This window comes from Scomber japonicus, chromosome 1 (genome assembly GCF_027409825.1).
Source record: "Scomber japonicus isolate fScoJap1 chromosome 1, fScoJap1.pri, whole genome shotgun sequence".
Taxonomy (NCBI): domain Eukaryota; kingdom Metazoa; phylum Chordata; class Actinopteri; order Scombriformes; family Scombridae; genus Scomber; species Scomber japonicus.
The window spans coordinates 20,750,311-20,763,336 of record NC_070578.1 but is presented as its reverse complement, the minus strand read 5'-3'; the positions used below and the strand labels follow the sequence as shown (position 1 = coordinate 20,763,336).

Here is a 13,026-nt window from a genome sequence, read left to right as displayed (position 1 = left end):
CATTGATATTAAAATGTATTGTTGCATATGCCTAAATAAAGTTTCATATAAATCAGAGACAAAAATGAGTTGACACACAGTAAGCTTTGAGCTTGTGGGGCCTGCTTCACCAAGTGGGCAATTTAGGTAGGCCTATATTAAACCATAAAATCAGCAATTTCCTAATGATTTTTTAAGAGTTACAGTACAAAGGTGAAAAAGTCTTAATACATGTTGTCTGCTTGGAAAAAGTACAACCAGCTACAACATCACAATAATATGATATTATTGCAATTTGCATTAAATCTAGTTGTGCACTAAGTAATCTGATTTGTGGTCATTTTCAGGTTGATAAAAGATAAATATCAAGATGTCTAACCAGGAACGGTGTTAACGTATTTGGGTAAGGAAATCAGAAAATGATCCTCATGTTAATCACTTATGGACATCTTTAAATCCTGTCATCATGTGTGGTGCAGCAGTTTTAGAGAATCTGGATTTTGATGTCTACACATGCCAGTGTAAGTGTCCTCATTTCCACTGATGTTATATCTACATTTAAATTCATGAAACACAACCCTGTCTGTCCCACACACCTGTGTCCAGGCTGCTGTATAAGCAGCATTTACTGGCAATATAACCCTGTGCCTCATATTTAAAAGAGGGAGTTAAACCACTGCCTCTATTTGCTCATTTATAATCGTCTCCTTTTGGTGTAAAGCTCTCTGCAGAGAGAATGGATCATATTTTCTCTGATGTGTGGACAGAGAAAACCCTTCATCCCTCATCTAAAAGAGTAGTCTCCCCAACACATTAACAGAAATTCATAGTGCTAAATATGCCTGTTAAAAATAACTCAGGTCTGTACTGCAGAGTCACACTGAAATAGCTGATGTCATATGTAATAACTAATAACAAGTTAGTTCAGGGTTGTTATGTCGGGTTGAGAACTGACCGCTGAGAAAGGTAACTGAGAAAGATTGTGTTTACATTTACTATTACAGTAAATCAGTGTTGAATGCTACCAGGTATTTATATTTAATCCAACAATAATACCAATGTAAGTTATTAATTCAGTCAAGTGTTTCAAATGATAAATTGTGCTGCTCAGTTTGAGTATTTATGTATCAAATATTCAGGCAAAATAGCTCTACAAAGTATAATTACTAATAGCTTAGTGCTCGTAGGTGTTTTTCTGTGTCTCCTTATTTTATGGCTTCTGAGCATGATTGCAGCTCATTATCAATGTTTCAAATAATACTCTGTTCTTCTAGTGTTGGTGTGAATGAAAAGTAAGATATCTGTCTTCGAAATAAAAGGAAAGGCAAGTATAAGCAGGCTAATTGGTCACGTTTTATAGTGACAAAAGAACCTATCAGGTCAGACTTTCACTTACAGCATTTCAGAGCATTTTTTCCGCATATAAAATAAATTATTAATTTGTTACATAACCAACAGAACATTTTGTTCAATTCAGTTCTTTCTATTGCAGTTTATTCATGCATTATGTTATAAATATATGTCACTACCCAGATTTCCAGGATGAAATAAATGTCAGTGCAGCCACTTTATTCTTCTCTCCCTGCCTCTTCTTATTTTATCAACATCTTTTTCTCATGGTTTCCCTCTCGGAAGGGAGGGGGGCAGAGAAAGGCGAGGTTCTGTTGTCAAATCTGTCAGTCTAGCCAGCTTGGCCCCTCCCACCTCAGCGGAGGCATTACATACTGCTGGTGCTTGTGCTCTTAGCAACGGTGCCTCAGCAACAGAGCCAAGGCAACAGAGCTCCACGGCAACAGCGTGCCGTGTCTCCCCAATGGAGCTGCCATTGGGCGGACCAGCGCTCAGGCACTACACCCAGAGCAGACCAAGACCTCACCGACAAAAACTGAACTATCGTCCCAGCAGACCACAGGTACTGTGACAGAGGAGAAGAGAGGTTTTTTAAAAATGGAGAGTGAGGGAAAGGTGGTGTGTGTGTGGAGAGAAAATGGAAGGGAGGGAGAGATGTAATAGGGTACAGAGGGGAGAGGCAGGGGGAAGGGAAGGATGGAGGGGGAGTGCTGTAAAAGATGCCTGGTCCCTGCTTGAATAAGGCAGTGCCATTGTACCGGTCACCAGCTGTTTGAAGAACCCATAATTGACATATTCTGTGCATAATAGCTTGACGGCTATGTTTGACTGCAGGTGGTAATGTGCTCTGAATGTCTTTTCTTGCTCTCACTGAAAAAAGGCAAGTGGCATTTTTTTTTTCCACAGGGTTTTATATCAAAATGTAGATTGTGTGTGTGTGTGTGTGTGTGTGTGTGATCATCTCCATTTTCCACTGAGCTGATCATGTTGTCAAGAGCTATCTGGCTGTAGACATACAGTCACTCCCTTGGAGTCTGTGGCCAGTGAGACAAAATTCAACCAATTCCCCTGACAGGATATCGTGTAACGGTGACTTCTGCTAAATTTGTGTTCTGCAGTCAACTTTTTGGCTTTTATTGCTACTTGTGGGCTCAGATGTTAATATGATCAGGGTGATTCGACAGTGTATGGTTGCAATTTCGATATCACATTACCCACGTTGGCAAAATGAGTTATCTTCCTCTCATTGCTCATGTAAAATCTTGTGACGCCCCCCTATTGTACGTTACTGAGCAACTGACTCCCAGGAGGCTGGTTTGTAGCATGACTGGATGAGAGATTCAAACCGAAATACACCTATAGAGGCAGAAAAATCTCTAGTGCAAGAGTGTGTGGGGTTTTTTTTTAGACGGCAGGGTTATGTAATATAAAGTTGATGCATATAGCTCTTCATCATCTTTGATAAAAAATGTCATTATGTTTGTGTTTTCTGTGTATGTGTGTGGAAATTAGGAGACAATAATTGAGAGTGAAAATGAAGTCCTTGAGCTCATGGGGCGAGTGGATGAAGGAGTGGAAGAGTTCTTTACTAAAAGAGTACTTCCTGCTGATACACTGTGAGTATCCAGCTGCCAAATTAACCTCTTTATAGTTTCTTAATATTTAGCTAATAACAATACTGCCTTAACAAACTTCTACTATACAACTGAATTCAGAGTATTGATTTGATATATGATCTTTTATATAGGAAAAAGCAAGATGATGAATCTATCACAGTGCACGAAGTGGCTCCTGCCAGCTCTGCTCCGTGTCCGCCCCCAACAAAAACCCTCAGGAGGAAGCTCGGTGATTTCTTTACACTCAAAAAGAGGCGAGGTCTGAAATCAGAGACGAGCCATGAGGGACGACCTAAAAAGGCCTCCATAGCTGATCTCATACGCCCTCTCAGGGAGGTCGCCAGAGCTGAGAAAGAAAAAGATAAGGAGAGAGTCAAGGAGCATGATAAAGAGAACGAAAAGGAGAAAGCGAAGGAACATCCCAGCGCTGTTACTGGAGAGTCAGCTGTTCAGGAGACACCTGTTTCTGGCGCTCCACCGCTGAGGGGTGAAGCGGTGCCTCCCCGCCGTGCTCTAAGAGAAGGGAAGTCCCAGTCTCTTATTTTGCTGTCTGGATCAGCAGCAGCAGCAGGGACCACTAATGCCAGAAACACTGCAAAGGTGAGTGTTACAGCAGTCAAAATCTTGAACACCTTCAGATCTAGAGATTTATGTTTTGAAAATCACTTTGCTGTTGCTGATTTCAGAAACAATTTGAAGGCCAACATAGCTTTGAACAGAAACTCCACCTCATGCTTCAACGTATTGGAGTTTCCAAAGCTCAGCCAGGAGAGATACAGGTGTATGACCGTGTATGTCTGAATATAGATATGTATTTAATATCCATGTAAGAAACATCAAGAGGATCTAAATACCGTTTTAATCCTTTTAGAATCAGGAGGGAGAGATGAAAAAGGCAGAATCTGAAGGTATGTCCCATTATCTGTTTGATGTTTAATATGCTTAAACGCTCCTCTGGTCCAGCTTAATGATAATGAGGTGGGAGCAAAATGATTATCAGAAGTTTGGGGATTCATCTCAAATGGAGAAACTTCTATGACATGGATCAGTTTTCCATTAAAAGAGTTAATATCTCAGATACTGGACAATTAAAACATTTACTTACCAATTATGGGGACTTTATAGGCACTTAATTTTTCTGGTAAAATATGATAAATGATCTTTGTGCCTCAGGTACTATCATTGACAGTAAACCTGGACCACCCCCAACTTTCACAAAACCCAGAACGATGTCTGCGTCATCAGGTAAAAAACAACACAGAAAAACTGATTCAGTCTTTCTAATGTATATGATCATCTAAATAATATAAACATTCACTCTTTTTTTAGATACAAGGCATCAAATTCGACCAAGTGTATCAGCACACGAGTCAGCCGGGAAACCTGCTTTGCTTCCAAAGCCAGTTATAAAGCCTGGCCCGCCCCCTACAACATCTGGCCGCAACACACCTGAGAACGAGCTAGCCCAAATACAGGAGGGGGAGACAAACACGCCCACTAAACTCAGTCCAACTGCAGCTCCGTCTGCCCCCAGTGCTACCACCACTCCCACTGTACCGACAATCTCAGACTCAGTCCCTGACTCAACTAATGTTACTATTTCCCCTTCAAGTACTGTAACTCCCTCTGACTCAGATATATGCATTGGCTCTGTTAACACTACCGTAGAAGCTGCAACACCCACAAATGTTACAGAGTTCGACAGCAAGGCTTCCATCCCTGAAGCTAGTGCAACTACCACAGAAATACCCACCTCTATCTTCCCAGCATCCCTTACAAGCACTGCTACACCCACAGAGCCCGCCGCCCCTGTCTCAGTTACTTCCACTCCCTCTGAGTCCATTACTCCGAGCCTCTCTGTCACTTCCAAATTAACAACAATAACTTCCATTTCAACCTCAGAAACTATTTCTGCTCCCAGCAGTGAAAGCTCAGTTCCCACAACGTCAACAAATCTGTCAACTAAATTGACTTTGCCGGAGCCAAATGATATTCTCACAGTTTGTAGTGATGCAGTTATTTCTGTCATCGCCACAGTAGGCACCACCAGCATGTCAGATACACCATCAGATGTCTCTACCAGTTCAGTTACTGTAGCTAGTGATGATTTTTCAGTATCTGCCACCTCAACTAGCCCCGTAACTTTAGTTTCCTCTGTCACTAAAAATACATCCCCACCTCCTAACTCAAGTGATACCATTACAACTCCACTTTCACCTGAAGCTCCCATTACCAGTTCCCCCACCCTTGTCTGTACTGCCCCTCCTACTACTAGCACCACCTCTTCCACCATCACTACCAGCCCAACATCCACCGACTGCATGAACTCTATCTCTACTTCCGCCATTCCTGACGTCTCCGCCCCCTCCTCTTTTTCCAGTGAAACAAACCTCACAGATACTATCACCACCACCAACGCCAGTTTAACAACCGCAGCTGCAGTTAGCCCTCTACTCACGACTGACTCAGACCTGCCTGACCCTAACAACGCCAGCCTAACCCCCACACTAACTATCTCTAGCCTCCCTGCTACCGATAACTCAAGTGCTACTTCTCACCATTTGACCAGTGCAGCATCCTCTAATGATAGTAAAGATAGTGATTTACAGACCCATCACGAAGAAAGATCCAGTTTGGAGCCAGCAGTAAAGGGCACAGGTAGGTTTATGTAATGTATGACTATATCCATGCTCTTCTTTGCTTTTACACGTCAGTACAGTAGATCTACATATGTATTTCTCTCTCCTAGAAGCAGATGAGGAGCTTGAGGTGGTCCAAAAGAGCAAACAGGCTGAGAAAAATGAAAGCAAGACAGTCGTCGACGGTGGGAAAGAGAATGAGCATTATAAAGAGAAACCAGCTGAAGTCAACAACGAAGAGACAAAGAAAGAAGCGCAGGAGGAAAGTGTGAAACCTGAAGAAGTCACAGTGACAACAGCAGTAGGGACGGTTCAACCTCCATCAGGGAAAGAGGGTGTACCGTTTAGCAATGAGGAAGTGATAAAGGGTCAGAATCAAGAAGAAACTAAGGCAGCGGATGAGAAATAATTCAAAAATCAAGAAATTGCTAAATATGGGACCAACTACTGTGACAGGGGGCAGGAGAGGCCACAGTAAAGGGTAAAAGGTGTAGGGTGCGGGAGGTGGGGAGGGGGAACGATCCATGGCACTTCCTACAGGGACCACCACATTACAGCAGCACACCACAAAGGGTGGGCCACTGGACCAAAGAACTGAGATCCCCTTGGTGTGATGTAATCAACAAATCCAGCAGTGTCTTTGTCCTTTTTTTAACTTCTGTTTGAATTTTGCATTGCACGTATGATTATGTACCATAAGACAATTACTGTGGTAAAATACACCATGTTTACAATAGATGGATAAGAGACATAGTTATGACTATTAAATGGATTATTGAATTGAATCATTACCTCAGCGTCTTTATCAGCAAACACATTATTCGTAACCTACATTTGTTCTAAGAAACCGTTATGCCAAGGTTCTCCACATCTCATGGTCTTCTGCAGCCGATGGACTTTGTTCAATCAATCATCAATCAATTAATCAATCAATCAATCTTTATTTATATAGCACAAAATCACAACAAGTCATCTCAAGGCACTTTACGCATAGAGCAGGTCTAGACTGTACTCTTTCATTTAAAGAGACCCAACATTCCCACATGAGCAAGCACTTGGCAATAGTGGCAAGGAAAAACTCCCTTGTCCCCAGTTGATAGTTAAGGTGTCATCACGATGACACTAGTATGAAACTTCATTCACTGAGGAAGACCATGAGATGTGGTTGAAAGTACTGTTTTCAAGGTCAAGAATGAACTAATTCATGTGCATTTGAAGCTTCTTGGGTTCAAAATGTTGATGTGCATATATTTGTTTAATATTATTAATTTGCAAAGGGACCATGTACAACATCAGACATAAATGTTGGCATATATATTTATATATATAGATATAGTTCAAATTAACATAAAGGTCATGTTTTTGCTTCACATTACAGCATCAATTAGATTATAGACTGTATGTGCAGCAGAGATTTGATTAACTGAACTCTAAAATGGAGGTAATGTAATGTGTTAAATTGTTAAGGTGTAACAAAAACAGTGACATTTATATCCAAAACAATCGTTCTTTACCGTCTAAATTTCAGCTGAATGCTTTGAGTTGCATGTATCACCAAATTCAAACACTTAAATAGGTTACTGCATATTTCTGAGCGTCTAATGAAATTGTGTGAAGACAACTGGTTAAAACCTGTAGTGCAGGATGAAATGAAGGTGCTCCTCCTGTCACGACTGCAGCTGGGAGGAGTAAAGAGACTATTTTTGGGCCTCATACACACAATGTTTCTTGGATTAGTCTGACTTTAGTTCCTGAGAAAAGTGCCTACTGAAAAGCATCAGTGCTGATATTTTAGACGTTAGATAGTCATGTGTGTTGATGATGATAGGCAGATGATGACAATCCAATGAAAGGCCTGCTGAAGGGTAAAAAAGTGTAAAAACCACCTAACCCTCTGTCAGGTGCTCTATCCTCATTTTGCCTACGCACAAATTCACAGACAGCAATGTATTGCAGCTGTGAGGAGATGAGGGCAAACACAAATGACCATTCATATTGGTATTTTTCTTCTTAGCAACTACATGAATAATAAAATCATATCTTGTCCCTTTTTAGAGGTGTTTTTCCTTTTGATTTATGATGGTCTAGAGTAGATTGTGGATTTCTCCTATATCAGATCCAGCAGCTCTCTGCAGTGGAGTATAGTGTGAAGATTTATCATAAAACATCCCCATATATGCCACTGATGTCTGACAAAAGAGAGCATCATCTTCACTGCAGAGACAGTGAAAATTCATCACAGCCTCGGGTCTGGCTGATAAAAGTCACAGTTCTTCTGTAAAATGACTTTCATTAACATATAGCTTACTAGTAATGATTTATTTGAATTAGCAATAAAAGTACAATAAAACTGTAAAGTGTAGTTTTAATTTTCAAGGCTCACCATTTTTCAAGTCTGTCTTAAAACACCAGTTAGGTGCCCAAATGAGCACTGAAATATGTTTCTCATGCTGTAATCATTCCTCCTGTTCATACTGACAGTAGAAGAGCTCTTCATAATGCACAAGTGATGGGGGCCAAAATCCATAGTCCTCCTTCTGTGCTACAATTTATTTAAAAGTTTTATCTGAAGCTAGTATGAAGCTTCAGCTGCCCAAATGAGTCAAATCAAGTAAGTATCTTTCAAAGTTACAGTCTCTTTTGTGCCAAAGTCCCTCTTTTTGTTACTATTCTTCCACCACAGCTCAACAGGGAAACACTATCTGAGGAAACATAAGGGAATTTGAGACTGAGACTGTGGACCTCCCCTCAGACAAAGTTTGGAAACAGCTCACCTCCTCAATTCCTGGATGCCTGTCGAATCATGATCATGTTATTTGATCCTACAGTCAGTCAACCTCAGTCTTTAACCAAATCACACACATTTAGGCTATTGTGTGGTCCCCTTTTAGTAACTAATGTAATATTTTTTCACTCCTATCCACCGACCTTCCCCTGGATCTGTTTTACACTCCCCGTGTGGAGGCCCATCTCACACTTTAAAAACCTGTTTAGTGTATTTTTCTCCATCATCCATACCAGCAGGGGTCGCTGGCGGGAAATATCAGCTGGAGGGACACACACTTCACCCGGAAGCGGAGAACCGAGGGAAGCGGCGGTGGAGAAATTGTTTTGTAGTGTTCTCGGTACTCTTCTGAATTTACTTTGCTGTTTTTGGTCAGCCAGCGACGTGCAAACCAGCTCCCATTTGCAGGAAGGTTTCCTCTGTTCGTGCTCTCGTTAATCATGTCGGTGGTGCCTCCCAGTCGCTCCTCCACCGGGTGGCCGCGCGGCGGGGCCGTCCAGTTTGGGAACAAATACATGAGCGGGCCTGCCAAGCCCCTCACCCTGGAGAGGACCATCAACCTGTGAGTTCATGTGCACAATGATGCACAAGCAGCCGTGAGCAGGCTCTAAATGTGCCCCAACATCAGCCTGGTTCAGTCTGTGTTTGATGAATTAATAACTCATCACATCTCAGATAAAAGTGTGTTTTTGACTCAGTGTCCATGATGTTACCATGGTTTCAAGGCTTGCATGTGGCTGCTTTCTGTAACGTTAGAAACGGAAAATCTTAGAAAAAAACAAACACATTTTAATATAAGAACAAGAAGTTTAGTTAGAGGCAGAATTCATTTATCTAAACAGTCACATAAGTTCAAAGTCAGAGAGTTGTATCATTTAATGATAAACTAATCTGAGCTGCAACAATGAGTTGATTAGTAGCCTAGTTGTGAACTACTTTGATAGTTTAATTGTTTTAAGTGTTAAAGATGAAAACCAAAGCTGGTGTTGACATTGTTTTCTCTTTTTTCCCTATCATCAAACCCAAAAGCTATTTTTATGTTATTGATCACAGGACCTAGCTAACATAGCATTTTAGAAACTATCGACAGTGAATTGTTGCTATTTTTCTTGAACACTTGTATAACAATTTTTTTTTTTGGACTGACTAATTAACTAGTTGCAAATAATCAGCCTCTAAAATTTCATTAAAGATTAATTCTTAATCGTGTTAATGATGGCAGCCAAAAGTCTGGATTAACTGCTTTAACAGTTCTGATAATAAAAACCTCGTCATTTTTTGTGATTATTCAAGAAACATCCCTTTTCTGGCTTCAATGTTATGATTATCTTCTCTTTATCTTTTCATCTTTCTTTTATTTTTAGACTGCTGTTTGGAAATTTTAAGACTTACTTTCTGACATTTTATAAACTGACTTAAAGAATATAAATTGATGAAAATAATACTCAGTTACTGCCCTGGATCCATAATATATTATTATACTGTATATCTCACACAGGTGTGTATACTGCTCTGAAGTGATGTCTGGTCATGCTTCATAACCTCTCGTGTGTGTTTCCGTGTTTCAGATACCCTCTTACCAACTACACATTTGGCACCAAGGAGCCTCTGTATGAGAAGGACAGCTCGGTGGCAGCACGGTTCCAGAGGATGCGGGAGGAGTTTGACAAGATGGGAATGAGGAGAACGGTGGAGGGAGTACTCATTGTCCATGAACACAGGCTGCCTCATGTCTTACTGCTGCAACTGGGAACAACTTTCTTCAAACTGTGAGTCATTAATGTTCAGAGGTTTGTGCAAGTTTTTTCCTGGACCCTCATCTGACAGTTTTATTTCTCTCCTGCAGGCCCGGCGGAGAATTGAGTCCTGGAGAAGATGAAGTGGAGGGTCTGAAACGCCTGATGACTGAGGTAGCTACATCATCACACAGTTTGAGCTACTTGTTCCAGTGGCTGATGTTAATATTGATTTTTGTCTGGATGTTAGATCCTCGGACGGCAGGATGGGGTGAAGCAGGACTGGGTGATTGACGACTGCATAGGCAACTGGTGGCGCCCCAACTTTGAGCCTCCACAGGTAGTTGTAGTTATTTTGATAGGCATACTTACGTTGAAAAGCAGAGTAGTTTTCACAGATCAATATTGAAAGAGATTTCAGCGGCTTCTGGTCAGCATTTGGTTTACCTGTTAGTGGGCTTTGAAATATGTCCATAAAACCTGTTGTTAACTTATTCTCTTTTAAATGTCATGTCAAAAATACATAGATTTATATGAATTACAGTCATTTTCATATATGTATGTAAGATTTTGAGATCTTCGTCACTCTGACTTTGACTTTCATTACTTAGTAAATATGAAAGGAAGGACAAAGTGGTGTGTATCAAAATCTGACAATCCAAAATGACTGTCATGCCATCTTGATACAAAACTGGGCCTGCTCAGTATTTTTATACAAGCCACAGAGCATGATTGGATGTGAGTTGCTTAATTGTACCATGCAGTGAACCTGTGTGGAAGCATCTGCAGTCGTTATGTTTTCCATTTATGTATTCAGGTTTTTCCTTGAATTTTTTATTTTTCTGTGCATTAGAGGTCAGTGCAACACACCAAACTACCACATATATTTTCTGCTTCATAAATCCAGGCTGAAAAATAAACAAACACAAATTTAGTTTATATTCCTGTACATATTGAACTAATATAAACTTGTGTGTCTTGCAGTACCCCTATATTCCCGCTCACATTACCAAACCCAAGGAGCATAAGAAGCTCTTCCTGGTTCAGTTGCAGGAAAAAGGTCTGTATGTCACAGTTTGAGTGACGGTTCTAAGTGTTGTAGCATTAAAGCTAAATTATTTGTTTTAAAAAAACAGATGGAAGTAGAATTAAAATGTATCTGTGATTAATGTTTCTGCAGCACTGTTTGCCGTCCCCAAGAACTATAAACTGGTGGCAGCACCGTTGTTTGAACTATATGACAACGCTCCTGGATATGGACCCATCATTTCCAGTCTACCACAGTTATTGAGCAGGTAAGGTTTATGACTTCTGCATGTGTGCGTTTGGTAATTTTCTAAATAACTTTAAAATGAAACACTTGTTTGGTCCATTGTCACAGTGGCTGAATAGAAGAAGAAATGCAAAACTCTAAAAGGCATGAATAAATATTGTTATTGGTTTATCTAAAGGAGTACCTTAAAGTAGTAATTTGAATTTTGAGATGCATGCTTATTTTCTCTGGTGTTCTGTCATTGTAACTTGAACATTTTCTCTTTATCTAAATGTTTTCATTAATTTACAACTCAGTTATGGTGTTATGAGATCTTAGCCAAGATATATGTGACTGTGTTATTTACACTGATTGGATGCATATATGCATAATGTGCAGATAAAGACTGAATCTGTTTATTGTATGCAGTAAATATTGGGCTGAAAAGGGGAAAAGGTTATATTAAAGCTTAAATTCAACACTGGAAGGAAGGAAGTTAAAAATAAACTGGAAATTACAAAAATAGATATATTATTGTAAAAATTGTCCATAGCATAAACTGACTTTTTAAATCATGATTTCTCCTTATAGGTTCAACTTCATCTACAACTAACCAGAGTGAGTTGAAGGTGCATCTGGCTGTCTCTGTGAGTGCAGCCCCGTCTGAGTGAAGCTCAAAGGCGAGAGACTTCTCATCGCTGGAAATCTCACATAAGAAAAACTTGTCGTGTCCACAGGGGTGTTTGTTTATACTGTTGTTAGAAGAACATGAAAATGTAACGTGTCTTTCTTTTTTTATCTTAAAAACAAATAGTTTTTGTAGTATGCAAGTACAAATTCCAGTGTCTCAAGAATCTGATTTTATGGCCTCTCCAGAAGAGGAACGTGTTTGATTAAACAAACTGCAACGTTGAGTTTCTTGTTTTAACCTGTAACAATGCTGTGTTTTTTTTTCCTTTTTAATAAAAAAGTAATTTGAATATGTTTTATACAGTTTAGAGAGCAAGTGAGCAGCTGACTTATCAAGTTTTAAAGATTTTCAGACATTTTTCCTATAACGAAGTAATCATTGTGATACAAAAATCAGAGTCAGAACAGAAAGTACTACTGCTCATGAAAAAAAACTTCACTTTGCATTTAAATCAAATGGCACAACATGGAATGAAAAAAAGGGATAACTGTACAGACAGCAGTCCCAAAAGTGTTGTCTTATGTTTTTATGTCTTGTTGGAGACAGATGTACATTTATCAGAAGAAAGTCCTGTGACCTGCAGGCACAGATCTCTCACAATTATCTAAACATGGTGATTACATAAAGTTACTGTATTCACAGCAAGGCTTTTGTCCCTACAGAGGAGGAAATTATCACCAGCAGTTAATTCCCAGAAGAAGCACATGAGATTAAAGTGTTAGCGTGCTAATTGAACAGTAAAAATGGTGGAGATGATTATTTGAAACAGCTCTGAAGTTTTAACTTTGCAACCTGTAAATTTCTTGCATATCTTGTTGGGTCCCTGCCTTGCTTTCCCCCAAAGTTTACCTCACAGGCAGCTAAATAAAGGTCTAATAAGCCTCATCAGCCACATGGTTATTTCAAGATCAGATGTGTTGCAGTTACATATTGTACACACAAACATTGATGTGAGTATATTTTGTACTTGAAAAATGA

At 39.9% G+C, this 13,026-nt stretch overlaps 1 protein-coding gene across 2 annotated transcripts; it reads left to right on the top strand.

The window, feature by feature from the left end:
* The first annotated feature begins 8,666 nt into the window (after positions 1-8,666).
* Positions 8,667-12,366, top strand: nudt21 (nudix hydrolase 21). 2 transcript variants are annotated; one of them, XM_053316350.1, is made up of 7 exons: positions 8,667-8,931; positions 9,938-10,138; positions 10,216-10,279; positions 10,356-10,445; positions 11,090-11,165; positions 11,286-11,400; positions 11,949-12,366. In XM_053316350.1, exons 1-7 carry the CDS (start codon positions 8,810-8,812, stop codon positions 11,968-11,970), a joined length of 690 nt encoding a protein of 229 aa, XP_053172325.1. In that variant the 5' UTR covers positions 8,667-8,809; the 3' UTR covers positions 11,971-12,366. The 2 variants fall into 2 exon arrangements, with proteins under 2 accessions (XP_053172325.1, XP_053172318.1); XM_053316343.1 differs by having other exon boundaries at positions 10,356-10,448.
* Positions 12,367-13,026: the final 660 nt, after the last annotated feature.

Coding starts and splice junctions, on each gene's coding strand:
- nudt21 (XM_053316343.1), top strand. CDS start 8,810: ATGTCGGTGGTGCCTCCCAGTCGCTCCTCCACCGGGTGGCCGCGCGGC. Junction 10,139..10,215: donor GGAACAACTTTCTTCAAACT/GTGAGTCATTAA, acceptor TCTCTCCTGCAG/GCCCGGCGGAGAATTGAGTC. Junction 11,166..11,285: donor GGTTCAGTTGCAGGAAAAAG/GTCTGTATGTCA, acceptor ATGTTTCTGCAG/CACTGTTTGCCGTCCCCAAG.